Below are 27,429 nucleotides of genomic sequence, written 5' to 3'. Positions count from 1 at the left end.
TTTGCGGAATGGATTTTGTTATGTGCACCAGTACGGAGGCGACACATCACCCCAGACAATTTGGTGACACCCCAGACAATTTGGTGTCAGCTCTGCCTAGCCTGCTTGATGGCCCATTAAGGACCTTCAGCGACACAACTGACCCATTGAGAGAAGGCAGATACACCTTGTAACTCAGCAAGGGATGCAGGGACTGGCCTCTGGACAGAACTCTAAGGTTTTTTCCATGCCACGTGCTGTGTAGCTTGTTTTTGGAACAAAGGAAGCACAGGCCGCATGGCAAGAGACTATAAAAGGCAGCTGCATCTCCTCCATCTTGTCTTAAATCCTGCTTCTTAACTCTGGAGGAATGTTGCTACAAACTGAAGCTCTGAACAAAGGACTGAATGACCCATCCCAGCTGTGGATGAACTCCAGAGATTTGATTTGAACCTGCGGTTTATTCCATCACTGCTATAAGCCTAAACCAAGAAATTTGCTATTACTGTATGAAATTAATCCCATTTAACTGATTTTAGCTCTCATCTATATTTTTCTTTTTATGAATAATCCTTTAGATTTTAGATTCTAAAGGATTGGCAACAGCGTGATTTGTGGGTAAGATCTGACTTGTATATTGGCCTGGGTCTGGGACTTGGTCCTTTTGGATTGAGAGAACCTTTTTTCTTTTACTGGGGTATTGGTTTTCTTACCCATTCATCCCCATAACGAGTGGTGCTGGTGGTGATACAAGAGAACTGGAGTGTCTAAGGGAATTGCTTGTATGACTGCTGATTAGCCAGTGGGGTAGAACCGAAGTCCTCTCTGTTTGGCTGCTTTGGTGTGCAAAGGACCCCAGCCTTGGGCTGTGACTGCCCTGCTCTAAGCAATTTGTCCTGAATTGATACTCTCAGTAGTGTCCCGCCAAAGGCCTCATCATTACACCTGGGTGTAGAGAGTTTGGCCGTGTTCCAGGCAACACCCTGGATGAGGTCAGCTAAGGCTTCCCATGCACAGGGCTGGGGAGGAAGTGGGGGGGGAGGCAGGAGCCTGCAGCTGGGCATGGCCTTTCCCTGAAGGATCCTGTGCCCCAGCACCATGGGGAGCTGGGTTCCTGGATCCATATGGAGAAGGCTCTGTAGCCCACTAGGAAAAGCCTCGCAGCCCCTGCAAGAGGGAGCAGGAGAGGTTAACCCCTCACACTCTGAGGACCAGGGAGAGAACAGCGCAGCCGTCCCCAAGCCGTCCAGCACGACAACCGATGCTGGGGCCATGCATGGCAATATCGCTATCAACGGAGACTCAGGGTCCAGCCTGCCCCTCCCCCAGGAGTCTGGCTAGAGTTGCCATCAGCCTCTTGGGACGGGGGCCAGAACTCGGCCCCAGTCACCCTGCAAGAGCCAGCATTCATCTGAGTGTGCGTGACTCCTTCCACAGCTTGAAACGTCCTCTCCACAAAGACCGGCCCAGCCCCCTCTTGCCTCCCACACCATAATGTGGCTCCCCATTTGACCCAGGGTAGCACTGGGGCCTGGGCTTGTTTCTGCCAGGAGAAGAAATGGCTGATGGAGGCAGCCGTTTATTTACAAGGAAGATACAAAATCCCATTTCCTGGGACGAGGAACTCAACAGGGGTGATTTTCTTAGCTTGCAATTCCAAACCTCTTTCAGCCGGTGCTCAGCCCCAAAGCTCCCTCTTTCAGCTTTTCCCAGGGCCATGCTCCTAGTGGTTGTTCTGCTGTGTCCTTGGCTTGCTGCTCCTTCCGTGTCTGTTTCTGTCTATTGCTGCTTCCCTCACACCCAGACATACTGTTCCAATCTGGTGTGTCCCCCCCGAGTTTCTCAGATCACAGTACAACCCCCTTGGGCCGTGGGGCTAGCCCTGAGCAGCCTTGCTTTGGCCCCACAGGTTCACAGCGCAGCAGGCCCCCCTAAGTGAAGTGAGTCCAGTCCCAGAAGCGTGGGAGAGCATCTGGGACTAACCAATGACAGGAAGGCAGCTGTGACTAGGGAGGAGGTTTCTGAACGGAGTTCCCTAGCCCGCTGCCCCTCCCCAGGCAGAGGTGTGGAAGCCAGGAAGAAGCCTGGGAAGGACTCTAGGTGGGAGGGCTGGGGTGGTGGTTGTGGTATGACAGGCAGGGACCGAAGGCGTGCCCAGGCATGGCAGGGGCCACTGGACCTGGGGGATGAGCTGCGGTGTTGGACTTCGGAACATTTATGGACTGTGTGCACTGGGCGTGGGATAAATGGCCTGTGTTTGGGGCTTTCAAGGACTATTTACATTATGTGGGATAATAACTGGTCCTGGGTAGGAGTCATATTGCACCCAAAGGAACTTGTGGAGGTGTCTGTCGGGCTTGAGAGGGAAAATGAAATGTTAGTTTCCTGTTGTCCCAAACGAGCTTGGTCAGTTGACCGAATGTAGTGGACACCTTTCTGAGGCAAGGCTGAAGCTCGTCAGCTAGAGATGAGTTATCCAGTGCAGTTAACCCTAGATAGCAGAACTTGTGTACAACTTTGAGCTTGATGTTAGCTGCTGAAACCTCTGGTGCAGCCAATGCGCCTTGTGCCATAATCATTGTCTTCTTCAGACCGCTGGCTAGGCCAAGCTAGCATAAAGCTGCTGGAGCGCCTCTTCACGACACACGATGAGCGCTGAGTCACTGGCGAATAGACGTTCTCCTGTCTGCAGGCGTTTAACTTCGCCTTCTGCTCTCAGATGTGCAATGAAGAAGGGTTTTCCAGCTGAGCTTGTATGAAGATGGACACCCTTTATACTAGCAGAGAGAGAGTCTGACAAAGCAGCAGAGAGAATAAACTGAAAAGTGTTGGTGCCAAACCACTGCCCTGTTTGACACCACTATGGATTTCAAAGCTGCCAGACTGACCACTATCATACTGGACTGCAGCCTGCGTGGAAGGCTTGAACCAGACTGATGAGGACGGGAGGGCCCAGTTCTCTTGAGCAGTTGAAAAAGGCTCTTTCTGTTCAGCAGGTCAAAGCCCTTTGTGAGCTCCACAAAGGCCATAGAAACAGGTTTTCCTTCTTCTGGACACTTCTTTCAGTTGCTTAGTGCTCTTTGGCTGTAACCTGGGGTGACCATCTCTTCAGCTTCCCCTCCCCCACCTACCCCCACCAGTTTGGCACCAAACTCTGGCAGTGTCGATGCTGAGGGGTGTGTGCCCCACACCAGCCTCCCTGCCATGCCCACAATAGCTTTTGCGAGGTAGCCAGGGAAGACTCAGCGACAGTGCCTAGAGAGATGGCTGGCAGGTAGCGGTGCTGAGATAGAAAGGGGCCCCCGGGGAACATGGCACTCCAGCACCCCTGTCTCCTCTGGCCTGAATCTCACCCTCATCCACACCCCATCCCTAGACAATGGGGGGGTTCAGATGCTTGGCAAGTTTGCTCATGGCTTGGCATTTGCATCACCAGACAGCACTAAGCAGGCTAGAGATGTACAGTTTCTCCTGGGGGCAGATTCACATGGGCAGAGAGGGGAGGGCACCGGGGTGTAAAATCCTGAGACGTCGTCTCCTCCGGCCTCGTGTGCACCTGTGAATAAGCAGCCGCGACTGGCATGGCTGTAGAACAGCAGGGCCCTGAGCCTGCAGGGGTTTGCTGTGCCCCATTGCACCCTGTGAACGTCCACACCCAGGCGTGGCCGCAGCCCGGCGCTCCCTTCTGGGAGGTGGCCTCCCGTCTAGGGCAGGGGGCCGGGGCAGCCAGTAGCTTCCCTCATCCAGGGGTCGTCCGTGAGGAAAGGAACCCGCGAGAGCATTCAGGGCGGGCCGGAGTGGGCTGCACGCCTGGCATGGGGCTGCCCATCCGCAGTCTCTGTATTCCCGCCCAGCGAGGGCCCCAGGCACGGAGCAGGACCCCACTGGGCCACGTGCTGCGCCCACAGAGCCAGGACAGGCCCTGCCCCACGTCCCCAAGACACAGGCCAGGGCCAGGGGGCGCAGCTCCCTTCCAGAACGGCGCCAGCCTAACCCTGGGATGAAGGCCCGGACGCCTGGGTTCTGTCCCGGCTCCGGAGAGGGGTGGGGGTGGGAGCGGGGGTGCGGGAGCAGGACTCCTGGGTTCTAGCCCCAGCTCTGGGAGGGGGCGGGTCTGGTGGGGAAGGGGGCGGGGCCCGGACGCCTGGGTTCTGTCCCGGCTCCGGAGAGGGGTGGGGGTGGGAGCGGGGGTGCGGGAGCAGGACTCCTGGGTTCTAGCCCCAGCTCTGGGAGGGGGCGGGTCTGGTGGGGAAGGGGGCGGGGCCCGGACGCCTGGGTTCTGTCCCGGCTCCGGAGAGGGGTGGGGGTGGGAGCGGGGGTGCGGGAGCAGGACTCCTGGGTTCTAGCCCCAGCTCTGGGAGGGGGCGGGTCTGGTGGGGAAGGGGGCGGGGCCCGGACGCCTGGGTTCTATCGCGCGTGCTCACAGGCTGTGTGGAGGCGGGGCCCCGCCCTCGGGCTCGGCCGCGATTGGCTGGGCCCTCAGCCTATCAGAGGGCTCCGGTTCTGGACGTGCTGGAGGTCGCGTGGCCTGTGGGTGGCCGGCCCGCGGGATGGGGGCGCCGCTGCGGGTGAGGGGGGGGCCGGGGGTGGGGGGAGCACTCTGGGAGTGGGGCGGGGCGGGGCCGGGGGGAGCAGGGGAGCACTCGGGGGTGGGAGCAGAGGAGGGGAGGGGAGGGGAGGGGGAGCAGGGGGGAGCACTCTGGGAGTGGGGTGGGGCGGGGCGGGGCCGGGGGGAGCAGGGGAGCACTCGGGGGTGGGAGCAGAGGAGGGGAGGGGGAGCAGGGGGGTGCACTCTGGGAGGGGAGTGGGGCGGGGCTGGGGGGAGCACTCGGGGGGAGCAGGGGAGCACTCGGGGGTGGGAGCAGAGGAGGGGAGGGGGAGCAGGGGGGTGCACTCTGGGAGTGGGGTGGGGCGGGGCCGGGGGGAGCGGGGGAGCAGGGGGGAGCACTCTGGGGTGGGGCTGGGCTGGGGGGAGCAGGGGAGCACTCCGGGGTGGGAGCAGAGGAGGGGAGGGGGAGCAGGGGGGTGCACTCTGGGAGTGGGGTGGGGCGGGGCCGGGGGGGAGCACTCGGGGGGAGCAGGGGAGCACTCGGGGGTGGGAGCAGAGGAGGGGAGGGGGAGCACTTTGCGGGGGAGCAGGGGGGAGCACTCGGGGTGGGAGCAGAGGAGGGGAGGGGGAGCAGGGGGGAGCACTCTGGGAGTGGGGTGGGGCGGGGCGGGGCCAGGGGGAGCAGGGGAGCACTCGGGGGTGGGAGCAGAGGAGGGGAGGGGGAGCAGGGGGGTGCACTCTGGGAGGGGAGTGGGGCGGGGCTGGGGGGAGCACTCGGGGGGAGCAGGGGAGCACTCGGGGGTGGGAGCAGAGGAGGGGAGGGGGAGCAGGGGGGTGCACTCTGGGAGTGGGGTGGGGCGGGGCCGGGGGAGCAGGGGAGCACTCGGGAGTGGGAGCAGAGGAGGGGAGGGGGAGCAGGGGGGTGCACTCTGGGAGGGGAGTGGGGCGGGGCTGGGGGGAGCACTCGGGGGGAGCAGGGGAGCACTCGGGAGTGGGAGCAGAGGAGGGGAGGGGGAGCAGGGGGGTGCACTCTGGGAGGGGAGTGGGGTGGGGCTGGGGGGAGCACTCTGGGAGTGGGGTGGGGCGGGGCGGGGCCGGGGGGAGCAGGGGAGCACTCGGGGGTGGGAGCAGAGCAGGGGAGGGGAGGGGGAGCACTTTCGGGGGGAGCAGGGGGGAGCACTCTGGGAGTGGGGTGGGGCGGGGCGGGGCCGGGGGGAGCAGGGGAGCACTCGGGGGTGGGAGCAGAGGAGGGGAGGGGGAGCAGGGGGGTGCACTCTGGGAGGGGAGTGGGGCGGGGCCGGGGGGAGCACTCGGGGGGAGGGAACTGACAGCTCTTGCCTTGCAGCAGCGACTCCGGGAGGCCATGGCCGTGCTGGGCGGGGGCGGCCTTCTCTGCGCCTCGTACCTGGTGGCTGCGGGCGAGGAGCGGTTCTACGCTGAGTGCCTGATGCCGGGGCTGCAGCGGCTGCTGGGGCCCGAGACCGCCCACCTGCTCGCCATCCGCCTGCTCAGCCTGGGGGTCCTGCCCCGCATGGCCCAGCGTGACTCGGCCATGCTGGTGCGTCCCTCCCACGGGCTCCGCGGGACGCTATCTGCCCGTCTGAGCCCCCCGGGGGCTGCCCCATCACCCCCGGGTGGGATATGTGGGGCGTGCGCCTGGCCCCAGAACCTACCCCACGTCAGAGCTGGTGGGATGCCCCAGTGGCTCTGGGGGAAGGTGATGTCCCCGGGAGCTGAGCTATCCCTGCTCTGCCAGCTGCACCCCCGGGGGCTTGGGACTGGAGCCCGTCACCGTGGGGGAGGGGGCTGGCTGTTGTGGGGCTCTGCCCCTGCTGAGTGTGGGGCAGCCTGCTGGAGGTTGGGCTAGACCAAGTGAGCGAGGGACCCACCTTCTCGTTCGGGCTGTGGATGGTCAACCTCCGCCCCCCGCCCAATAACCTATCTGGGCTGCTCTCATGACTGGCCCGCAGCTGGGCCCTGGCCCCGGGCCAGTCGCTGTGCAGAGTGAGGGGGGTCATGGGGCCTCACTTGCTCTCCCAGGAGGTGCGTGTGCTGGGACGGAGGTTCCGGAACCCAGTGGGCCTGGCCGCCGGCTTTGACAAGCACGGGGAAGCCGTGGATGGGCTCTCCAAGCTTGGATTTGGCTTCGTGGAAGTGGGGAGTGTCACCCCACAGCCTCAGGAAGGGAACCCCAAACCCCGGGTCTTCCGGCTGCCAGAGGACCAGGCTGTCATTAACAGGTAGGCTGGGGTTAGAGGCTGCTGTCACGGGGGGAGGGAGGGGAATCCCATGTTTGCCTCTAGGTGTTGCCCGGAGCAGTGGGGGTGGGCATTTTTTCCCTACCCCACCTCCATTGTCCTGCAGCAAAAGAGAGTAAGGCCAGAGACGAGGCTGGGAGGAGACTGAGGGTGGGGCAAGCCAGTGGGCCTTGGCTGTGGGTGAGGTGGGAGGGGCAGGTGACCTGTGGGGGTAGGGTGTTGTGGCTGGGCAGTAAGCAGAGGTATCTGTTGCCATCCTATATCTCTTGCTGGGCAGAGCCCTGGAGGGCTCGGAGCCGCAGCTTTCCCCTCTAGGTAAGTGTCTTGTGGCCCCAGGCCTGGCAGCCAGCAGCCCCCTGTGTCCCACAAGGAGACCGAGGGCCTCCCTTTCCTGGCATATTGTTCCTTGGTGGGAGTGATTCCAGCCCAGCTCCGTGCTGCTTGCTGACCCCTCTCCTTGTTCCCGCGCAGATACGGCTTTAACAGCCATGGACATGCCGCTGTGGAGTGTAGGCTTCGGGCCCGGCAGGGAGTGCAGCTCCAGCTCACGGAAGGTAAAACTCCTTGCTATCATGAAAATCCTTAACAAGGTTACAAGGGAGAGTGCTATAGCAGTCAGTTGTTAGCCTGTGGAACTCACTGTCACAAGATATCGCTGAGCCCAAGGGCGTGATGGGATTCAGAAGGGGATTTGATGTTGGGATAACAAGGAAGGCCATAAGGGCGATGGCTCAGGAGAGCTTTGCTATTTCATAGCAGGCCATTCCGTAACTGCCCATCCGCAGAGTCTCACGCCTTCAGCTCTGGTCATTACTGCCTGCTTTTGGGGGGGGGGATGGGGACCCTGGCTAGCCTGATGTGTGGGGGTGTGACCTGCTACAGCAATTCCTGTGCTCCCCAGCAGGGGGCGGGCACTGGTGTCACTGGGACCCCTGTGCATCAGGGATGGGGCAGTGCTGAGGGGCCTGGTGAGTGCAGGGAATTCTCCGCCATTGGCCTGGCACCGGCATGGCCACCCTCAGCTAGCCATGGTGTTGGCATGGTGCAGAGCAGCTGCCTGCGTTCGGACTCTCCTCCAAACCTGGCCCGGCACAGCTGCGTCCCTGGTGCCCGGCCTGGGCCCTGCACGTTCTGGGGTTGGTCCAGCAGCAGCTAGCAGGGCATGTGCTTGCAGCTGTGCTGCCGTCTCTGGGGTGGCCTGGCTGGGGACGCGGACAGGTGGTGAGGCAGGCGCTCCTGCCTCTCTGAGTGGCACACGTGTGTTCCAGCTGGGATTCCCCTCGGCATAAACCTGGGTAAGAACAAGGGCTCAGCAGATGCGGTGGCAGATTATGTGGATGGGGTCCGGACGCTGGGCCCGCTGGCCGACTACCTGGTGGTGAATGTGTCCAGTCCAAACACGCCGGGGCTGCGGGACTTGCAGGGCAAAGCTGAGCTGCGCCGGCTGCTGGCCAAGGTGGGTGACTGTCCCAGGCCAGCCTGCGGCACCTGCCCTGGTGTTCCTTGGTGCAGCATGGCGGTGCCGGGTGCTCCCCTCGCTGCTCCGGCTGCCAGCCCTTTCGCGCAGCGCTTGTCTGAGCTGGAGGTAGCCGTTTTCGGGGGGGGCTCTGCAGAGCAGCAGATGGGCAGGGAGCTGGGACTCGGTGGGGGGCTGGGCGTCTCACTTTGGAAGGCATGGGGGCTGTGCTGTGGCCCTGAGGAGGGGATTCATCCCAAGCTCTTCCCTCCTCCCTTTAGGCAGCAGCATTGTCTGTGTCTCTACTCTCCCCAATTCTGGCTGTGCCTTTGGGATTCTTCCCCTGCTCCCCAGAGACGTCTCTGTGCTGCTCTGATGTACCCCCTCCATTTCCTCCCTGGGCGCTGACCTTGCCACCCCACCCAGCTTGTTGAGCCTTTGTAACACCAGTGCGGGGGGGGCGGGGGCTCTGGACAGCGTGGGTGTCTCCCTTGGCATGTCACTTACTGCAGCAGCTCCTGGCACTGGTGTCGTCCCTGCAGGTGCTGGAGGAGAGGGATGCCCTGAGGTGTGAGCGCAAGCCGGCCGTGCTGGTGAAGATTGCCCCTGACCTGACTGCCCAGGACAAGCAGGACATAGCCAGCACGGTGACCGAGGTAGGTAGTGGGCAGGTAGCTCTGGGGCGGCACCTGCTGCCCAGCACAGGCCTTGCTGCGCCCGAGGGAGGGGGCAGAGTGGGGGGCTTAGGGGAGAGTGCAGGGAAGGGGTGAAGTGGTAGCCCTGGTGGGGGACATACCTGTCTGCAGGGGCCTGGAGCGTGGGGGAGTCACTAGGGGAAAGGGGCTGGGACAAGAGAAGTGCAGGCTGAACAAGGGGAGGGTGTCCCAGCCAGGAGCTCCAGCTTGGGGCACGGAGCAGGCTGCAGTCAAATGGCTTTGGCCAGAGGGCGGGCGATGGATGGGGCCGTGTCTCACTGCTGACCGGCTGCACCCAGGGGCAGGTCCTCCCCAGTCCCCGCCAGGAGCTGCTGGCTCTGATGCCGGTGGTGGCTGCTGTGCTAGGCTGCTCGGGCAGCCGGTCGCCAGCAGGCTTCTGCTGCTTGCTCCCCATTAGCTCTGGCGCCCCTGTGAGGGCGGCTGGCCGAGCTGGCACAAGATGCGGCAGGGGCCTGGAGCTCTGCTGCCATCATGTCCCCTCGGTGTCTCAGCTAGGTGTGGATGGGCTGGTCGTCACCAACACCACCACCAGCCGTCCCAGCAGCCTGCGGGGCACCCTGCGCGCGGAGCCCGGCGGCCTCAGCGGGCGGCCCCTGCGAGCGCTCTCCACGCAGACCGTCCACGAGATGTATGCCCTCACCCAAGGTAACTCAGTGCCACCGCCCCACCCGCTCCGCCAGCCCCAGGCCAGGTGCTCCATCCGCCTCTAATGCCCACCCTTGCTCCTAGGGAAGGTGCCCATCATTGGCGTGGGCGGGGTGAGCAGCGGGCAGGACGCGCTGGAAAAGATCCGGGCTGGGGCCTCTCTGGTGCAGATGTACACGGCGCTCACCTACCAGGGGCCCCCTGTGGTGAGCATGGTGAAACGGGAACTGGAGGTGCTGCTGAGGTGAGTGAGGGCTGGGCTGCTCCCCAGCGGTGGTCTGTGTACGGGGGGGTGGGCTTCCGTCATAGCCACGGCTCTGTGCCTGCCTCCCCAGTGGTGTGGGAGGTGCTGGGTCTGAAAGGCCTCATGGCCGACAGGCACCAGGCCTGCCGAGGGCTCTCGCTGGCTGCGTCCTGCAGGCCCCATGCCTTGGGATGCTGGGCAGCTGTGACCCGTGGGTCCAGCAGGCTTGTGTTGCAAGCGGAGCTATGCTCTGTGCTGGGGTTAGCCCAGGACAGGGGCCAGAGCATAGCTCGTTTGGGAGGACCTGTTCCTGGGCTGGGGGGCGGGAGCGCCGGACTGAGCCTCGGGGGAGTGCTCACAGCTGTTTGTTCTTGGCTTAGGGAGCAGGGGTTTCAGAGCGTCACAGAAGCTGTTGGAGCGGATCATCGGTGCTGACGGGCGTGTGGGGCTGTGGATAGGGCTCTCTGCACCGCCCCTGGATGCCCCAGCCTAGAGAAGCTGCAGTGCCCTGGGAACAATGGTTGGTACCTCCCAGGTGTGAGCCAGTCAGGAGTCTCTGGACTGAGTCATCCCCTGTGCAGAACATGGGAGGGGTCGAATGACGTAGAGAGACCCCAGCCCCTGTCCAGTGAGCGGGCTAATGGGGTCATGGGGAGCTCGTGGTCTTTGTACCAGTGCTGCCCTGGGCATGTGGAGAAGGCTCCCAGCTGCCCTGCGTGGAGGGACCTAAGCAAGGCCTGGGCAGGGAGCTGCTCCCAGATGTCTCTGCTGAGCAGTGCTGGCAGTGTGGGGCTGGGCTGACCCTTGCCAGTCCTGAGCAGCTGCAGGTCGGGGTCCCTGCCCTACGAAGCTGTGACGCACGAGGCCTGGCATGCTGCTGGCGCTGGGGTGGTGCCAAGTCCCTGCTCCCCTTCTCCAAGGGGGAAGCTCTTTGCCATTTGCCTGCGAAGGGACTCGCCTCCTCCCCACCCCCCATGTGGGTGCACAAGGCCTTGAGCCTGATGGAGCCCTGGCCATGCTGTTCATGGAGCCAGCTGGGTCAGGCAGTGCCCCAAGCAGCATCACTGGCAGCCCTGCTCCATGCTGCTGCCTCAGCCCAGCCCTCGCTGGCCTGCAGGGCCCTGCCTGAGTGCTGGCTTGGCATCTGCCCCGGGCTCTGGTTTTGACTTTGCCTCCCTGGCCATAGATGTCTGTGCTGCTCCCCAGGACTGGCTGGCAGGGGGCTGCAACTGAAGGAGACTGGGGCAGGGCTAAGAGCCCTGCCTGGGCCTGGCTTCTCACTGGACTGTCAATAAACTTGCTGCTCGTTCAGTCTCGCATCCCTTTTTTTGTGTGTGTGTGTGTGGGGGGGGGGGGGGGGGGCTTGTGGCTCTCACCCCCAGCTGCCCTGGGGGCTGGAGCATTGGTTCTGGATTCCCTACAGTCCCCCCAGGCTGGCTCTGGCCGCTCATGGGGCTATGCAGGTACCACAGCAGCAGTTCTAGCCTGTGGCCTGGAGCAGGGTGGCTTGGCTGAGGGGCTGCCTGGGGGCTGGGCTGGGCTCTGCTCAGCTGCTGCCAGCTGCAGGCGGGGCCTGCTGCCCTGCGGTTGCCTGATTTTTAGGAGGCTATATGATTAATTTGGCTAATATGGGTTATAGGCTTGCCAGTTCATCTGACTAGAAGATAATGGGGTTTTTGTTTCAGAATCGGGCTGTACAGAGTTTGCAAAGGACCCTTGGGGGTATGACAAGATGCTTATACTGAGACCAATACAGTCTTGACTTTTTTTGAGATAAATGGAATAATAATTGGTAATTAAATGGTTAAATTAGAATGACAGATGCAGTACTTTTAAAGATACATATGGTATTATATACTATCCGGCTTTTGATTCATATACTTACACCTTTTCTTGATAACTGGGTGGTAAGAGACTGGCATGCCAAGAGAGTTTAGGTTTAGGTTTCTTAATTCTTGAGTGGGTGGTGCAGAGCTTAGAAGAAGCTAGAGCTAAGAGTTGGACTAACTGACTTAAAACTTAACATTAAGAATTTACAGACAAATAGATTAGTAAAACAAAGAAGCTTGGAGCTTAGAAAATTTAGAAAGCAAGTACAAAAAACACTTAGACGCTTAGAGGCCTAGACACTTCCTTGGCATGGTGGGCTACCCCCTTTATGAGGCATGGGTGGTTGAGCCCTTCTTTTCTCTTTAAACCTAGTTTTCTTACCCAGCAAAAGGTTGGGGCACACTTACTCCACAGGCTGGTATGTTTGTACATATTAATTACATTTGATTATTTTTACATTTGTTGTTTTTTCCCTCCCAGTTATTTTGTTTCTTTCTATCTAGGTGAAAGGTCCTAGACTTATGTTTGCTAACTTTGCCTTAGCTCAACATGCAGGATGTGGCCTGTAGGTCCCTTGCATTACAGCCAAACTACTTTAATATAAACCTGTAAGCCTATTATAATAAAACAAATAATTAAAACCATAAGAAACCTATAAGAAAAGAGATAGAGGCAGGATAGCCCTGTAGGCTATACTGCCCAGGGAGGAGCTCAGGTTTCTGCTGGCAGATGAGGATCCCTGCTGGCTGCTCATCCCAGCTCTGGTCCTGCCTCCTGCAGCTCTCACCTAGGCGCAGCTGTAGGGCTGTGCTGAGTAGGGAATGCTCCTGCGGACCTGTCCCCCACTGGTGGGAGGGGCGGGGGGTTTGGCTGTCCCAGCAGGAGGGGAGGGGGCTCTGCCCTGGAGCACGTTCAGAGTGTCCTGTAGGGGTGATGTCTCGGGGCCTGTCTAGAATCTGTCAAGTTCCCGTAGCACCCAGGCCTGCCTAGAGTGCGGGCAGGATGGCACTGGCAGTGGCTGGGAGGGTGGGTGGCACTGGCCAGCCTCCTGGCTCTTCTGCCCCGGGGGGCTCTGCTCTGGTGCCAATGGGTGTTTTAATAGTGGGTGCCAGGCTGGTATGAGCTGGGTCTTCCCTTCCCCCCATTGCTTGTTATCTGCCCCTGGGCACACCCTCCTGTGCAAATGTCTCCATGAGCTAATGGCAGCCTGCTGCCTGCTGCTGTCAGCACTGGCCCCGACCCACCCAGCTGTGCAGGCATGGGGCATTGCCCCCTCTCCCACGCACTGACGTGCACGGCGTCACTGGACAGACAGGCAGGAGCTGCCCGCAGCCTGTTTCAGGGACCAGCCCCACTGTTGCTGGAGGGTGACAGATCAACAGGCCAGGTCAGAGACCATTGATGGGGGACGACTGTGTCTATCAGTCCAGGGTCAGCACCCCCAGGTCCAGCTAGCTGGTGTCCTGTGTCCATCCCTCCGTGATCTCTGAGCAGGGCAGGCTGCTGGCTCCACCTCCTCCCTCCCCCCGCGTCTGGCTGTGATGTGACCCCTGCGAGAGCGGGGACCTGGCGGGAGGCAGGGGCTTGTTCCAGGCCCTGGTGCAGAGGGGTGTCGCCGTGCTGGCTGCTGCAGTGCCTCACACTGCCTCCCCATGCCGTTGCTGGGGGCTCTGTGGGGAGCCTGGCCTGGTACCGCACCTTGCTGGGGCCAGGCTGGTGCTAGCTGCTGTGGGGGAAGCCCTGGTGTGGTCCCAGTGGAGCACCTGGAGGGGGTATCTGAGCCCATCAGCTCCCTATTCCTCAGGCCAGGAGCAGGCTTACGGCTTGGCTTATTCTGACTGGTTGAAGGTAATGCTGGATGTTCTCTCCCACAAACGCCTCTAATCCTGTCTTAAATCCTCCTGAGCCTGGGGCCCAGATTTCTTGTGGCAGTGAGTTCCACAGGCTAACTTTCCTATCAGTGGTTTGTTGCCTTTTGATTTCATGGCCTGTCCCCCTGGTTCTTATGTTCTGCAATTTACTAGCATGGCCTCGCTGGTGAACGTGGATCCCTCTCTCCTGATGCACTGCACTAAATGATCCCAATTGTCTCCTTTGGAGACACCCCACTGAAGGGCACCATAGGGAGCCTACTCCAGTGCTATCAGTAGGGGCATCACTAACTCCCCTCCTGGCTTGGATGCTGTAGCCTGTGGGGCAACCCCATGGTTACGGGGAGGCCAGAGAGCATGGGGCCAGCAGGCTGAGGAGTTGGATCTACCCCTGCTGAGCTCTGACCAGCCACACCTCAAGCCTGCGTCCCCCACCGAACAGGCTGGGCCAGTGCCTGCCCTTCGCCCTAAGAACCACAGCCAAGCTATGGGGCATGGTGTTTGAAGCAGGGCAGGTCCCCGGCCTCAGGTCCAGGGCAGTTGGGTGAATTCTCTCCAGCCTGGGACCTGAGGCTGCTAGGATGTAGCATCTGCTCCAGCCGCAAACAGGCGGTGTGGAAACTGTCGGGTATGTTCATGGATTCCAAGCCGGAAGGGCCCATGGTGATCATCGAGTCTGACCCCTGCCTAGCACAGGCTGGAGACCGGCCTGAGGCTATGTGACGAAGTGGGACTGTTCTTAATGTTTCCTCCGAATATTGTGGGGGTGCCTCAGTTTCCCCTAAGCAGTTCTTAAGTATCTAGGGGGTGGGGTAAGGGTGTATGATCATTGCAGAGCCCTAGAGGGCAGGTGTGTGTAGTAGTCTGGACACAGAGGATGACCGACACCCTGTTTCCTGGCAACTGATGGCCTGGGCCCTTCCCCCCTGCAAGGTGAGAGCTAAAGGGTTAGAGAACAAAGGAATCCGGTGACCTCCTGGCTCGGAAAAGGAACAAAGCCCAGAGGAGGAGGGGCTGGAGGGGGTTTTCAGTTTGGGGCTGGCTGGGACATGGAATGAAGGGCAGATGTGGTTGTCTGGCTCACTGCCCTCCAAAATGGACCCAGCTGAGGGGTCCCGTTCTCTGCACCTACAAGCTCTGTTTTAGACCATGTTCCTGTCATCTAATAAACCTCTGTTTTACTGGCTGGCTGAGAGTCACGTCTGACTGCGAAGTTGGGGTGCAGGACCCTCTGGCTTCCCCAGGAGCCCCGCCTGAGTGGACTCGCTGTGGGAAGCGCACAGAGGGGCAGAGGATGCTGAATGCTCCGAGGTCAGTCCCAGGAAGGTGTGAGCTTTGTGTCCTGAAGACAGGCTGCTCACAGAAAGGAGACTGCCCCAGAGTCCTGCCTGGCTTCATGGGGAGCAGTTCCAGAGCATCGCCCAGGGACGCCGTGACAACTGGTGGAAGCGGTGGGATCTACTGCACCCTGTGGACAGTGCTTCCTGCAGTAAGTGACTGAGGAGCAGTAAAACGAAGGGGGATTGACGGGGAGCAGGCGTGCTGAAGATTCAGAGAGAGACGGTTTCAGGGGGTGGTTAACCCCTGGAAGTGTGTGACGAGAGAGAAGGACTTTAGCAGTAACAGGGTCCCCTGGGGGATTGCAGCGGGTGGTCCCAGGGGCAGAGGAGTCTGCAGCTCGACCCTGGCAAAGAGGTGGTGACCTCGAGAAGGGCTGGCACACTAGGGGTTCTCCCTGGAAACTGTGGGGAGCTGAGAGCACACAGGCCTGTGAGTCCACAACAACTTGGGAAGAGCGGAGTGATGGTCTGTCACTGTCTCCTGAAGAAGGACTTTGTAGTTCTGTGCAGAAAGAGAGGGTTGAGCACTGGAAAGTTCACCAAAGCACAGTTCATCTTGCAGCTGGAGGAGGATGCCCGCTCTAAGGAACAGATTCCTGACCCCAAATGGGGCTATAGCAGGATCTGGGAGCAGCTGGAGTGGGAGCCAGGCATCGCCAAGACTCCTGTCCAGGACCAGATGGGGGTCTTCACGATCAGGTTCCCCATCGGGGGATCGGAGACGGACGGGATTGGAGCTGAGTCCAAGAGAGCAAGAGGACTGTGAGAGACAGCGAGAGCCCGAGAAACAGCTGCAGAAGCAGCAGCAGCATGAACTGGCGGTGGGGGAGCGGAGAGGCTTAGGGGACCTCCCAGGGGTGAGTGGGGATAGACCCCGGGGGGCCAGTTCCGCAGGGAACCTGGAGACTAAATTGCTGCCCCTGGTTAAGGAGGGGGGGATGTGGATGCCCACCTCACTGCCTTTGAGCAGGCTGGCGATTTGAACCAGGGGGACCCTGCGGAAAAGCCCCGGTGTCTAGCTCCCTTGCTGGGTCCCAAGGCCATAGACTCTGTCAGCCAGATGGGTGGGGAGGTGCACAGGCTCCCACTCCTGACCCCAACCTATATGTCTGTGTGGAGTTTCCTGGGCTCTGGCCCCTCGGACCCCCAGTGGGAGCGGAAGGTGATGGTCAATGGGGAGACATTCCTGGGGTGGCGAGATCCTGGGACAGAGTACTGTTGTCAGGCCCTGGGGGGTGCAGCCTCACCAGATGCCGAGGGGCTGTGTGAGCTGTGTGAGGGTCCCAGGGACGAAGCCCCTCACCCTGCCTATGGCCCAGATCCCTGTGCAGACCCAGGAGGGGTGGGGCTGGCTGGCCATTGGGGTTCTCCAGGATATCGGCTGCGAGACCCTGTTGTGGGGCGACTGTGTCTCTTTGGGGCAGGATCCAGGCCTTGCTCCTGTAACTGCTGAGGGTTTGAATTTGAATCCAGGGAACCAATCCGCGGAGAGGGAAATGGTCAGTGAAAATGCAGATGACCTGGCTGGCAGCAGGGAGGAGCGGCTAGGCTCAGGCTACCTGCCTGCCTGTAACCAGACCCCTGGGGCTGGGTGGGACAGAGAGATGCTCCCTGCCCCCTTGCACACCGGAGAGGGGGCTCACGCTGGCTCTGATGCAGTGAGGAAAGCAGCGAGCTCGCTGCCTACCCCCACTGGGACAGCAAGAGCAGCGCTGAGCACAGTGGGAGCTGAGACCCCAGCTGAGTGGGGAGAGACACAGGCAGGGCAGGGGATCTGTTGGGAGCAGCAGGGTGCTGGGTAAGGAAAGTCTGGATGAGCCCAGGCAGCCTTGTGAGCTGATGGCTGTGTCTAGTCAGCAGGGTGGGAAGGCGAGGAGAGTGGAAGATGAATGTCCCTGGACCTTACCTGTTAGCTGGGTGGAGAATTGTGACAGTGAAGGAAACGTGCCTGTGTCTGTCAGGGGTATTGACTTGCCTGTGGAGGGAGCTACCCTGATCTCCAAGCACTTGTCTGTGACCAGCCTTGTGTGCTGGGACCAGGGGAAAGAGGTCCCAAGCTGTGTGTCTGGGAAAGGAGAAAGTGTGTCCGGCTCTTCTTTCTCTGTGGAGCAGACAGAAGGGGCCTTTCAGCCTGTGATGACTGAGGGTCGTGCAGTTGTCTCAGAGTTGGTTCTGGATTCAGCTAAAGCCCAGGAAGGGAAGGGCCCTAAGTTTGTGTCTGCTCAGGAGAATGGCCCTGTTACTAGGTCGCATCCAGTTAGTGTCTATGCAAAATCCCAGAGCCCAGACAATTCTGGTGCTTGTATTTTGCCCGTAGCTAGTGTGTTGTTGGGAAAGGGTGCAGCAACTCTGTCTAATCAGGGTGAGATCCTAGCCAGGGCACAAGGAGAGCAGAAAGGTGATTTGATTGTGTTACCTACTGAGGGTGTGGAAACCTGTAGCAAAGAGGGAAAAGATTCCTGAACTTGTATGTGGCAAAGGAAAGGAGAATGCGTCTAGCCTTTTATCTAGGAAGTCTGTCAGTTTTCCTGAAAGGGGATTGTGCAGGAATCCGCCTGATGGGCCAGAGGTGATTCTGGATGTAAGGGAGACCCAGAAAGAGTCTGTTGTTGCTCAGGAAAGTGTTCCTCTAGAGCAAGCCCTAGGTGAAGAGGGTAAGAGCAGAATTTCTGTGAGGGGTGAATTGTTGCATAGAAAAGCCCTAGGGAAAGGAATCCTCATGGAGTCTTTGCAAGCAGTTCACGGCAACTGAAGGGTGTGAAAGTGAATTAATCAAGAAAGTTTCAGTTCCTAGCAGCCAGAAATTTTCTGTTGTGAATGGCTCCACTGACTTTCCTGTTGAAAGATCCAGTGTGGATAGCTTTGAGAAGGTCTCAGATGAAGTGAAAACTGTTAAGAAAGTTAAACAGTCCTATAACCAAGTGGCTGTGTTTGGCCAGCTTGTTGGGGAGAAGACCCAATCCCAGTTTGACCTCCTGGGGTTTTGGGGTGACCAAAGGGCACGGGCTGCATAGACCTTCCCACATGCGGCCTGCGAGTGCTATCGACCACCCCCGACCTAAAGGAGGGCGTGAAACTGGAAGGGCCTGGTGTAACTCCTACCAAGGAATGGGAGAGATGCTGGGGCATCCATGGAAACGTTGGTGGCTTCGAACTTCCCCAGGTCACCAGGTAAAGTGACCCCACTCAGTTCGATCTCGAAGGGGGGAGATGTGACGAAGTGGGACTGTTCTTAATGTTTCCTCTGAATATTGTGGGGGTGCCTCAGTTTCCCCTATGCAGTTCTTAAGTATCTAGGTGGTGGGGTAAGGGTGTATAATCACTGCAGAGCCCTAGAGGGCAGGTGTGTGCAGGGGTCTGGACACAGAGAATGGCCGACACCCTGTTTCCTGGCAACTGATGGCCTGGGCCCTTCCCCCCTGCAAGGTGAGAGCTGAAGGGTTGGAGAACAAAGGAATCAGGTGACCTCCTGGCCCGGGAAAGGAACAAAGCCCAGAGGAGGAGGGGCTGGAGGGAGTTTCAGTTTGGGGCTGGCTAGGACATGGAGTGAAGGGCAGACGTGGTTGTCTGGCTCACTGCCCCCCAAAATGGACCCAGCTGAGGGGTCCCGTTCTCTGCACCTGCAAGCTCTGTTTTAGATCATGTTCCTGTCATCTAATAAACCTCTGTTTTACTGGCTGGCTGAGAGTCACGTCTGACTGCGAAGTTGGGGTGTAGGACCCTCTGGCTTCCCCAGGACCCCGCCTGGGCGGACTCGCTGTGAGAAGCGCACAGAGGGGCAGAGGATGCTGAATGCTCCGAGGTCAGACCCAGGAAGGTGGAAGCCGGGTGAGCTTTGTGTCCTGCAGACAGGCTGCTCCCAGAGAGCAGATGTCACCAGAGTCCTGCCTGGCTTCATGGGGAGCAGTTCCAGAGCATGGCCCGGATGAGACTCTGTGACAACTCACATATGCCCTCTAGGGCTCTGCAGTGATTATACACCCTTACCCCACCACCTAGATACTTAAGAACCTCATAGGGGAAACTGAGGCACCCCCACAATATTCGGAGGAAACATTAAGAACAGTCCCACTTTGTCACAGGCTAATCCCTGCAGTGGAGCTAGAATGACATCCCAGCTTAGTTTAAAAATGGCCAGTGCTGGAGAATTGGCCCAGGGTTCATCACTCTCACAGGTAGGAATGTGCACCTCGGTTCCAGTCCGAATGTGTCTAGCTTCAGCTTCCAGCCAAGAGCATTGGTAAGAGCCAGGCCATGCCTGTGGGCCGGGGACGCTTGCAGCAGGCCGTGCCAGAGAGCTGGCCCTGGCCGAGGGCGCTGGTCCATGTTCGCCAGCTAGGCAGAGTCCTCCCATGCTAGTGTCGGGGGAGACACATGGGAAAAAGAATCCAGGACGATGCTGCCAGCAGGGTGGGGGCTTGTAACTGGTGCACTCCCCTCGGGGAGTCAGGGCTGGCTGCAGGGCCCCAGTGTGGGGCTGGGGGATGCTGAGCCCTGGGGTGGTCCTAAGGGCCCAGCAGTGGGTCCAAGTGTAGACAAAGCACGGCTGGGAGTGACTTGGGGCCTGTGTGCTCACGCTGGGCACAAGCCTGGGGAAATGCAGGTGGGCACAGCTGAGAGCCCTCATAAACTCAGCCAGATTCTGCCAAGCTGGGGCTCCCCCCCACTTTGGAGTATGGCCCGATCCTCCCTCAGGCCCCATTGCTCTCCTGGGCACGGTGCAGGAGGCCAGCCCTGGCAGGTTGTTCCAGGGGAAGGGATCTCCACTTCTCACCTGGGACAGGGTTTGGGGAACACAGTGATGCTCTGAGGCAGTTCTTGTGCCCAGCAGCCACCCACAGTCCCCAGCTGAGCTGCCAGGGATCAGGCCGAGTGCCTGGCCGCGGGGCCAGTGCCAGGCCTGAGGCCCCCTGCATTTCCTGCACAGACCTCACCCCTGACTTTTGGTAGGCTCCTTTTCTGTCTTCTGAACTCCCTGCCCAGTCGCCCCGCACGCTCGCTCCCAGGCCTTTGGGCCTTCTCTCCTGGCTCCAGCAGAAAAGCTCCTGCAGGCTTCTAAAGACTTGCTCTTAACCTAGATTTCTCTCTTGCACAGTTCTCTGCTTAAATTTGCTTGGGCAAGCCGCTCGCAGCCTCCAGCCCTCAACCCTCTATAGGTGCTGGGCCTGCAAGTGCCAGGCGGTGGAAGCTAGCTCGGGCCTGCTGTCCTCAAACTCTCTGGGAGAATTGGGGTCCCATCCTCGGCTCCAAAGCTCCTGCTGCCACTGACTTTACAGGTGCTACGGCTGCTGCACGTGCACCCAGCTTCAGTGCTGCTCCGGGGCCTTCCCCTTGCTCTCGCTCTGTCCTCCAGAATCCCCTTGCCTCCATGGCCCCCCAGGCCCCCTCTGCAGTGAGCCCCTCTGCCCCAGCCAGCTCACTCGCTGACCAGGCTGAGCTGAGGAACTAGGCAGAGGTCAGCCCCATGCTAATGATGCAGCCCAGTCCTTGGAGCAGAAACACAGTGTTCCCTGGGAGCAGGCCAGCCTGCAACGCCCTGGCCTTGGGCTGTGGGTCAGTGGCTCCCAGTCCTGGCACGAAAAACTTACTGCAGGGGCCTGAGCAGGGGGGCTCTCCCCAGCAGTCAGAGCTGGTCACCCTGGGTGGTGCTGGGGGGCTCAGTAGGGGGGCTCTTCCCTGGCAGTCCACGGTTGAGGCAACCAGTGGGGGGCATTGGCACGGGGGGGGGTGAGAGCCAGGCCCCATTGGCACTGTGGGGGGAGGGGCCGTTGCTGTGGGGGGAGCTGGGCATGAGGGGACCAGTGGGGGGCATTGGTGCAATGGGGGGAGCTGGGTGCATGATCATGTTTTGAGCAGTGCACAATTTCTGGGTGGGGCATTTCAAGCGGGTGAGGCTGGGAAATGTGCCCCCCTTTGGTTTTCTGTGGGTCTGAGCGCGGCAGGGAAGGGTGCTGAGGGACAAGCTCCCCCAGGGGGCCTGGAACAACGCGTACTGTGGGGTGCTGAGGGCCATCAAACCAACCTGTAACAGAACCCCCGTCAAGCCAGGGGGTGCGGCAGCCCCCTGCCCCCCTTGACTCCCCCCGAGGGATGGGGAAGGGGTGGAGAAGGAAGGGCCCTCCATGGCAGCCGTTCCCGCTGGGTCCCTGCTGCGTGGGGAAGACCCTGTGTGCAGCCAGGGCCCCACGGCTGGAGGATCGTGCCAAGTAGGGCTCAGGGATCCAGGCTGTATGGCCCCCGGCCAGCCCCAGGGCGAGCGCGCCAGAGCATGGCCTGTTCTCTTCCAAGAACCCTATCAGCCCCCCACCCGCCGCCCCCCGCTGCCCCACCAGGGCCGGGACCTCACCCGCCGCCCCCCTGCCCCAGGCTGCCCTGCCACTGCCCCGGCTCCTTCCTACCCCCCCAGAACTGCCCTGTGTCACCTGCCAACCCCAAACCTCCCCCCTTTACACTAGCCTCTGCCCCACATTCATCCCCCAGGCCTTGGCCCACCCCAGTTCAGCCCTCCAGTGCCACAGGATATACAGCCCTGGGCCCTCTGCTCCCCCCCTCGCACCCTGCCCTACACTGCCCTCTGCACCCTGCCCTACACTGCCCTCTGCTCCCCCCCGCACCCTGCCCTACACTGCCCTCTGCTCCCACCCTGCCCTCTGCTCCCCCCCTGCACCCTGCCCTCTGCTCCCCCCTGCACCCTGCCCTACACTGCCCTCTGCTCCCCCCCCGCACCCTGCCCTCTGCTCCCCCCCCGCACCCTGCCCTACACTGCCCTCTGCTCCCCCCCCGCACCCTGCCCTCTGCTCCACCCTGCCCTACACTGCCCTCTGCTCCACCCTGCCCTACACTGCCCTCTGCTCCCCCCCCGCACCCTGCCCTCTGCTCCCCCCCCGCACCCTGCCCTACACTGCCCTCTGCTCCCCCCCTCCCCACCCTGCCCTACACTGCCCTCTGCTTCCCCCCTCGCACCCTGCCCTCTGCTCCCCCCTGCACCCTGCCCTACACTGCCCTCTGCTCCCCCCCTCCCCACCCTGCCCTACACTGCCCTCTGCTCCCCCCCGCACCCTGCCCTCTGCTCCCCCCCTCCCCTACACTGCCCTACACTGCCCTCTGCTCCCCCCCTCCCCACCCTGCCCTACACTGCCCTCTGCACCCTGCCCTACACTGCCCTCTGCTTCCCCCCCGCACCCTGCCCTCTGCTCCCCCCTGCACCCTGCCCTACACTGCCCTCTGCTCCCCCCCTCCCCACCCTGCCCTACACTGCCCTCTGCTCCCCCCCGCACCCTGCCCTCTGCTCCCCCCCTCCCCTACACTGCCCTCTGCTCCCCCCCCGCACACTGCCCTACACTGCCCTCTGCTCCCCCCCCGCACACTGCCCTACACTGCCCTCTGCTCCCCCCCGCACATTGCCCTACACTGCCCTCTGCTCCCCCCCCACCCTGCCCTACACTGCCCTCTGCTTCCCCCCTCGCACCCTGCCCTACACTGCCCTCTGCTCCCCCCCGCACCCTGCCCTCTGCTCCCCCCTGCACCCTGCCCTACACTGCCTTCTGCTCCCCCCCGCACCCTGCCCTCTGCTCCCCCCTGCACCCTGCCCTACACTGCCCTCTGCTCCCCCCTGCTCCCCCCTCCCCTACACTGCCCTCTGCTCCCCCCTGCACCCTGCCCTACACTGCCCTCTGCTCCCCCCCTCCCCACCCTGCCCTACACTGCCCTCTGCTCCCCACCCTGCCCTACACTGTCCTCTGCTTCCCCCCCCGCCCGCCCGCTCCTGCCCTACAGACCGAGGGGCGGATAAGCGGGGGTGGGACAAGGCCTGGGAAGGGGCCAGGCGGCAATGGGGAAGTCCTTCACTTCCCACAGGAAAAGCAGGAGAAAGCCAGGCTGCCCTCGTCCCTCAGTGGAGCAGGCCCAGGGCGCCAGCTGTTCGAGTAATGTCCCCCCCAGGGCCAAGGGCTCAGTGCCTCCGGCTCCCCCCCCCCCAGGGCCAAGGGCTCAGTGCCACTGGCACCCGTCTCCTCCCCCCCGCCCGGCACCTTGGGCTCCGTGCCACCGGCACCTGGCTCCCCCTGCCCAGGGCCAAGGGCTCCGTGGAACTGGCCCCCTGGCTCTCCCCCTGCCCCAGCGCCATGGGCTCTGTACCACCAGCACCCGGCTCCTAAGGTGGTCACTCAGGTTCCTGGGCTGATGCTTCCAGGAATAGCATTAGCCTGTGATGAAGCAGGACTGTTCTTAATGTTTCATTTGTGCTGGAAATGGCCCACCTGTTGATCACTTTAGATAAGCTATTACCAGCAGGACAGTGGGGTGGGAGGAGGTATTGTTTCATATTCTCTGTGTGTATATAAAGTCTGCTGCAGTTTCCACGGTATGCATCTGATGAAGTGAGCTGTAGCTCACGAAAGCTCATGCTCAAATAAATTGGTTAGTCTCTAAGGTGCCACAAGTACTCCTTTTCTTTTTGCGAATGTTTCCTCTGAATAGTGTGGGGGTGCCTCAGTTTCCCCTAGGCAGTTCTTAAGTCTCTAGGGGGTGGGGTAAGGGTGTATGGTCGTTGCAGAGCCCTAGAGGGCAGGTGTGTGCAGGGGTCTGGACACAGAGAATGGCCGACACCCTGTTTCCTGGCAACTGATGGCCTGGGCCCTTCCCCCCCCCTGCAAGGTGAGAGCTGAAGGGTTGGAGAACAAAGGAATCAGGTGACCTCCTGGCCCGGGAAAGGGACAAAGCCCAGAGGAGGAGGGGCTGGAGGGAGTTTCAGTTTGGGGCTGGCTGGGACATGGAGTGAAGGGCAGACGTGGTTGTCTGGCTCACTGCCCCCCAAAATGGACCCAGCTGAGGGGTCCCGTTCTCTGCACCTACAAGCTCTGTTTTAGACCATGTTCCTGTCATCTAATAAACCTCTGTTTTACTGGCTGGCTGAGAGTCACGTCTGACTGCGGAGTTGGGGGGCAGGACCCTCTGGCTTCCCCAGGACCCCGCCTGGGCGGACTCGCTGTGGGAAGTGCACGGAGGGGCAGAGGAGGCTGAATGCTCCGAGGCCAGACCCAGGAAGGTGGAAGCCGGGTGAGCTGTGTGTCCTGCAGACAGGCTGCTCCCAGAAAGGCGACTGCCCCAGAGTCCTGCCTGGCTTCATGGGGAGCAGTTCCAGAGCATCGCCCAGGGACTCCGTGACAGAGCCCATCCCCAGGGTGGTGTGTGCGAGGTGGCCACACAGGTGCCACCTTTAAGAGTTGGGGTGGGGGGAGTGGTGTCCCCATCCAAGCCTGGCCAAAGCTATGGCCAGTTTTGCCCCAGTCTTGGGTGTGAGCCAGCGCGCCCATGAGGGGGACCGGCTGTTTTATGCCAGGCAAGCGGCCTCCCTATCTGTGGTGGAACAGGACACTGACCCCAGCTTGTGTCAGGCCAGCGCTGTGCCCAATGGGCCAGTCTGGCCTTGCCGAACCCAGAGCAGCCCTGCAGCCAACTCTCCCCAGGCCCCGCCCCTTGCTGTGACATCCAGAAGTGCCCAGCTCCCTGCCAGGGTCCCCTCCGGGCCAGACACCAGCTGCTGGGAAAGTCACTGACCTTGGTAAGGTCAGGCTGTACAGAGAGCAGGTGCCGTGGCCAGGCGGGCTGGGATAAAAGCGGCGAGGAGGAGGGAGCCCTCGCAGCCAGCGCCTTGCACCTGGAGCAGGAGCCATAGGCGGAGCAGGAGCCGCCAAGACCATGTGGTGAGTGCGTGCGCCCTGGGCCCAGCCGACTGGCCTGGCTCAGGCAGGGTTGAGCAGGGGGCGTCTCCGATACGTTGCCTGCCAGGCCTGTGCCCAGCACCCCTGAGCCCTGCTCCTGTTCACAGGGAGGGCACGGAGGGGAATGGCAGCAGCAGGGCTGCAGCCCACCTGGCCCCAGTGCCGTGCCAGAGGACCTGGCTTCTGCTGAGACCCTGCCTCCCTGGCTGCTCCTACACGACACTGCTGGGAGGAAGCTCATCACCACTCCAGGCTGGCCCAGCAGTGCTCAGAGCCCTCAGTGCTGTGAGCGTGGGGCTGAGGGCCCAGCTCCTTAGACAGAGATTCCAATGTCCTGTGTCCTACCAGAAGGGCAAGGGGTCGGCTCGCTGCTCATGGCGGCTTCTTTCCCTGCAGGATGCCCATGCTGCTGGTCGCCAGCCTGCTCTGGGGGGCCCTCGCCTCCACCCACACCAGCCTCAACGAAGTCCAGCTCGGCAACGGTAGGGGGCAGGGTGCCATCGGGCAGGGAGGGGATGCCCGGCAGGGGGCTGGGGGCAGGGTGGGATTGGGCAGGGAGGGGGTGCCCGGCTGGGGGCAGGGTGGGATTGGGCAGGGAGGGGGTGCCCGGCAGGGGGCTGGGGGAAGGGTGCCTGGGAGGGGATGCCCGGCAGGGGGCTGGGGGCAGGGTGCCTTCGGGCAGGGAGGGGGTGCCCGGCAAGGGGCTGGGGGCAGGGTGCCTTCGGGCACGGAGGGGGTGCCCGGCAAGGGGCTGGGGGCAGGGTGCCTTCGGGCAGAGAGGGGGTGCCCGGCAAGGGGCTGGGCGCAGGGTGCCTTCGGGCAGGGAGGGGGTGCCCGGCAAGGGGCTGGGCGCAGGGTGCCTTCGGGCAGGGAGGGGGTGCCCGGCAGGGGGCTGGGCGCAGGGTGCCTTCGGGCAGGGAGGGGGTGCCCGGCAAGGGGCTGGGCGCAGGGTGCCTTCGGGCAGGGAGGGGGTGCCCGGCAGGGGACAAGGGTGGGACTGTCTCTCACCAGCAGGGGGCACTTCACTAAGGGTTCTCTCTGTGCCCCAGACCAGAGCTGCCCGGCGCCCAGGGGGATCGAGCACGGGAAGGTGGAGCACCTGGCCCGCTACCAGTGTGACCCCTACTACCAGCTGCGCAGCCGCGGTGACGGTGAGATATGCCCACAATCGGCAGAAGTGCACCCCCGGGGGATACGCACAGGGCCCGCCCCTGCTCCCAAGGGGATACACATGGGACCTTCCCCCATCCCTAGGGGGATACACATGTGGGCTCTGCTCCCACAACCCTGGAGGAATACACCTTGGGCCCTGTCCCCCCGCCTCTGTGGGGGATACATACCGGGCTCTGCCCCCTCTGAGGGGATATGCACGGGGCCCTGCCCTCCTTCCGTGTGGGATACACATGGCCCCCCAAGGGGATACGCATGGGGCCTGCCCCCACCCCTGGGGCACATGCCTGGGGCCCTGCCCCCCGCTGGCAAGTGCACAGAGCCCTGTGTGCCCTGCCTGGGGACGGCTGACACTGACTCTGGTTTTCTGGCCCCAAGGCCTATACCGATGTAGCCAGCAGCACATGTGGTTGAATGAAGCAGCCGGAGAGGAGCTGCCCATTTGTGAGCCAGGTGAGTGGGAAGTGGGGGCGGAGTGGAGCACAGGGTTCTCTTTGCAAGGCAGGGGCGGGGCCCTGCTCTCCCATTGCTCCCCATGCCCTTGCAATGACGCTGGGGCTGCGTTCCCTGAAGCAGAGCTTCTGCAGACTGAGGCAGCGGCCATGGCCCCTCTGGCAGCCGCCCCTCTGGGTGCTGTTCCCTCTGCCAGTGACACACCTCGCCCTGGATGGTGGCACCAGGCCCCGGCCGGCCCAGGGCCTGGGAAGGAGATTGCTTGTTGGCTTGTGGGTGGAAGGGAGCAGAGCTCCCATCTCCCAGGCGAGGTGCGGGGCCTGTGCTCTGCAGGGCGAGGGGCAGGCTCACACTGGGTCTCTGCCCTCTGCAGTGTGTGGGAAGCCCAAGAACCCGGCCAGACAGGTGCAGCGCATCATTGGGGGCATGATGGCAGCCAAGAACAGCTTCCCCTGGCAGGGCCGGCTGCTGAGCCACCACAACCACACGGCGGGGGCCACGCTCATCAGCGACCAGTGGCTGCTGACGACAGGCAGGAACCTCTACCTGGGCCACAGTGAGAACAGCACGCTGGATGAAATCGCCCCCACCCTGCGGCTCTTTCTTGGCAAGGAGACGCCCGCCGGGGCTGTCGAGCTCATTGTCCTGCACCCTGAGTTCCCGGGGGCTGTGGACCTGGCCCTGCTCAAGCTCAAGCACAAGGTGCCCATTGGAGAGGCCGTGATGCCCATTTGCCTGGCCCAGAAGGACTATGCAAAGGTGGGGAGGGTGGGCTTTGTCTCTGGCTGGGGCTGGAACACCCTCCTGGAGCACCCAAAGCACCTCAAGTACGTCATGCTGCCTGTGGCCGACAGCGTCAGCTGCCAGGCGTACTACCAGGCACACGCCTGGAAGCCACTGCTGAACAGCCACACCTTCTGCGTCGGCATGAGCGAGCTGCACGAGTCCACCTGCCTCGGGGACGCCGGCAGCGCCTTTGCCATCCACGACCCTGAGGACGACACCTGGTACGCGGCCGGGATCCTCAGCTTTGACCGCAGCTGCTCAGCTGCCAAGTACGGCGTCTATGTGCAGATGCTCAGTGTCTTGGACTGGATCAAGGAGACCATGGCTGCACACTGAACCCAGGCTGGGCCCCAGCCCCTGGACACAGCCCTGAGCAATAAAACCCTTTCCTCACACCGGGCCCATGTCTC

At 61.7% G+C, this 27,429-nt stretch overlaps 1 protein-coding gene across 7 annotated transcripts; it reads left to right on the top strand.

Annotated features, from left to right (window-relative positions):
• The first annotated feature begins 4,424 nt into the window (after nucleotides 1-4,424).
• DHODH (dihydroorotate dehydrogenase (quinone)) lies at nucleotides 4,425-27,414 on the top strand. 7 transcript variants are annotated; one of them, XM_075118519.1, is made up of 12 exons: nucleotides 4,435-4,547; nucleotides 5,874-6,086; nucleotides 6,569-6,768; nucleotides 7,258-7,340; nucleotides 8,055-8,242; nucleotides 8,785-8,898; nucleotides 9,450-9,603; nucleotides 9,688-9,847; nucleotides 25,007-25,092; nucleotides 25,660-25,761; nucleotides 26,159-26,233; nucleotides 26,607-27,414. In XM_075118519.1, the coding sequence occupies exons 1-12, from the start codon at nucleotides 4,530-4,532 to the stop codon at nucleotides 27,353-27,355; spliced, it is 2,142 nt and encodes a 713-aa protein (XP_074974620.1). In that variant the 5' UTR covers nucleotides 4,435-4,529; the 3' UTR covers nucleotides 27,356-27,414. The 7 variants fall into 7 exon arrangements, with proteins under 7 accessions (XP_074974622.1, XP_074974620.1, XP_074974621.1 ...); XM_075118521.1 differs by lacking the exon at nucleotides 5,874-6,086 and having other exon boundaries at nucleotides 4,425-4,547; XM_075118520.1 differs by lacking the exon at nucleotides 26,159-26,233.
• The last annotated feature ends 15 nt before the right edge of the window (nucleotides 27,415-27,429 follow it).

Source organism: Caretta caretta, chromosome 12 (genome assembly GCF_965140235.1).
Source record: "Caretta caretta isolate rCarCar2 chromosome 12, rCarCar1.hap1, whole genome shotgun sequence".
In the NCBI taxonomy this organism is placed as follows: Eukaryota; Metazoa; Chordata; order Testudines; family Cheloniidae; genus Caretta; species Caretta caretta.
Note: the sequence above shows the minus strand (reverse complement) of the source record. Positions and strands in the feature narration are given on the sequence as shown.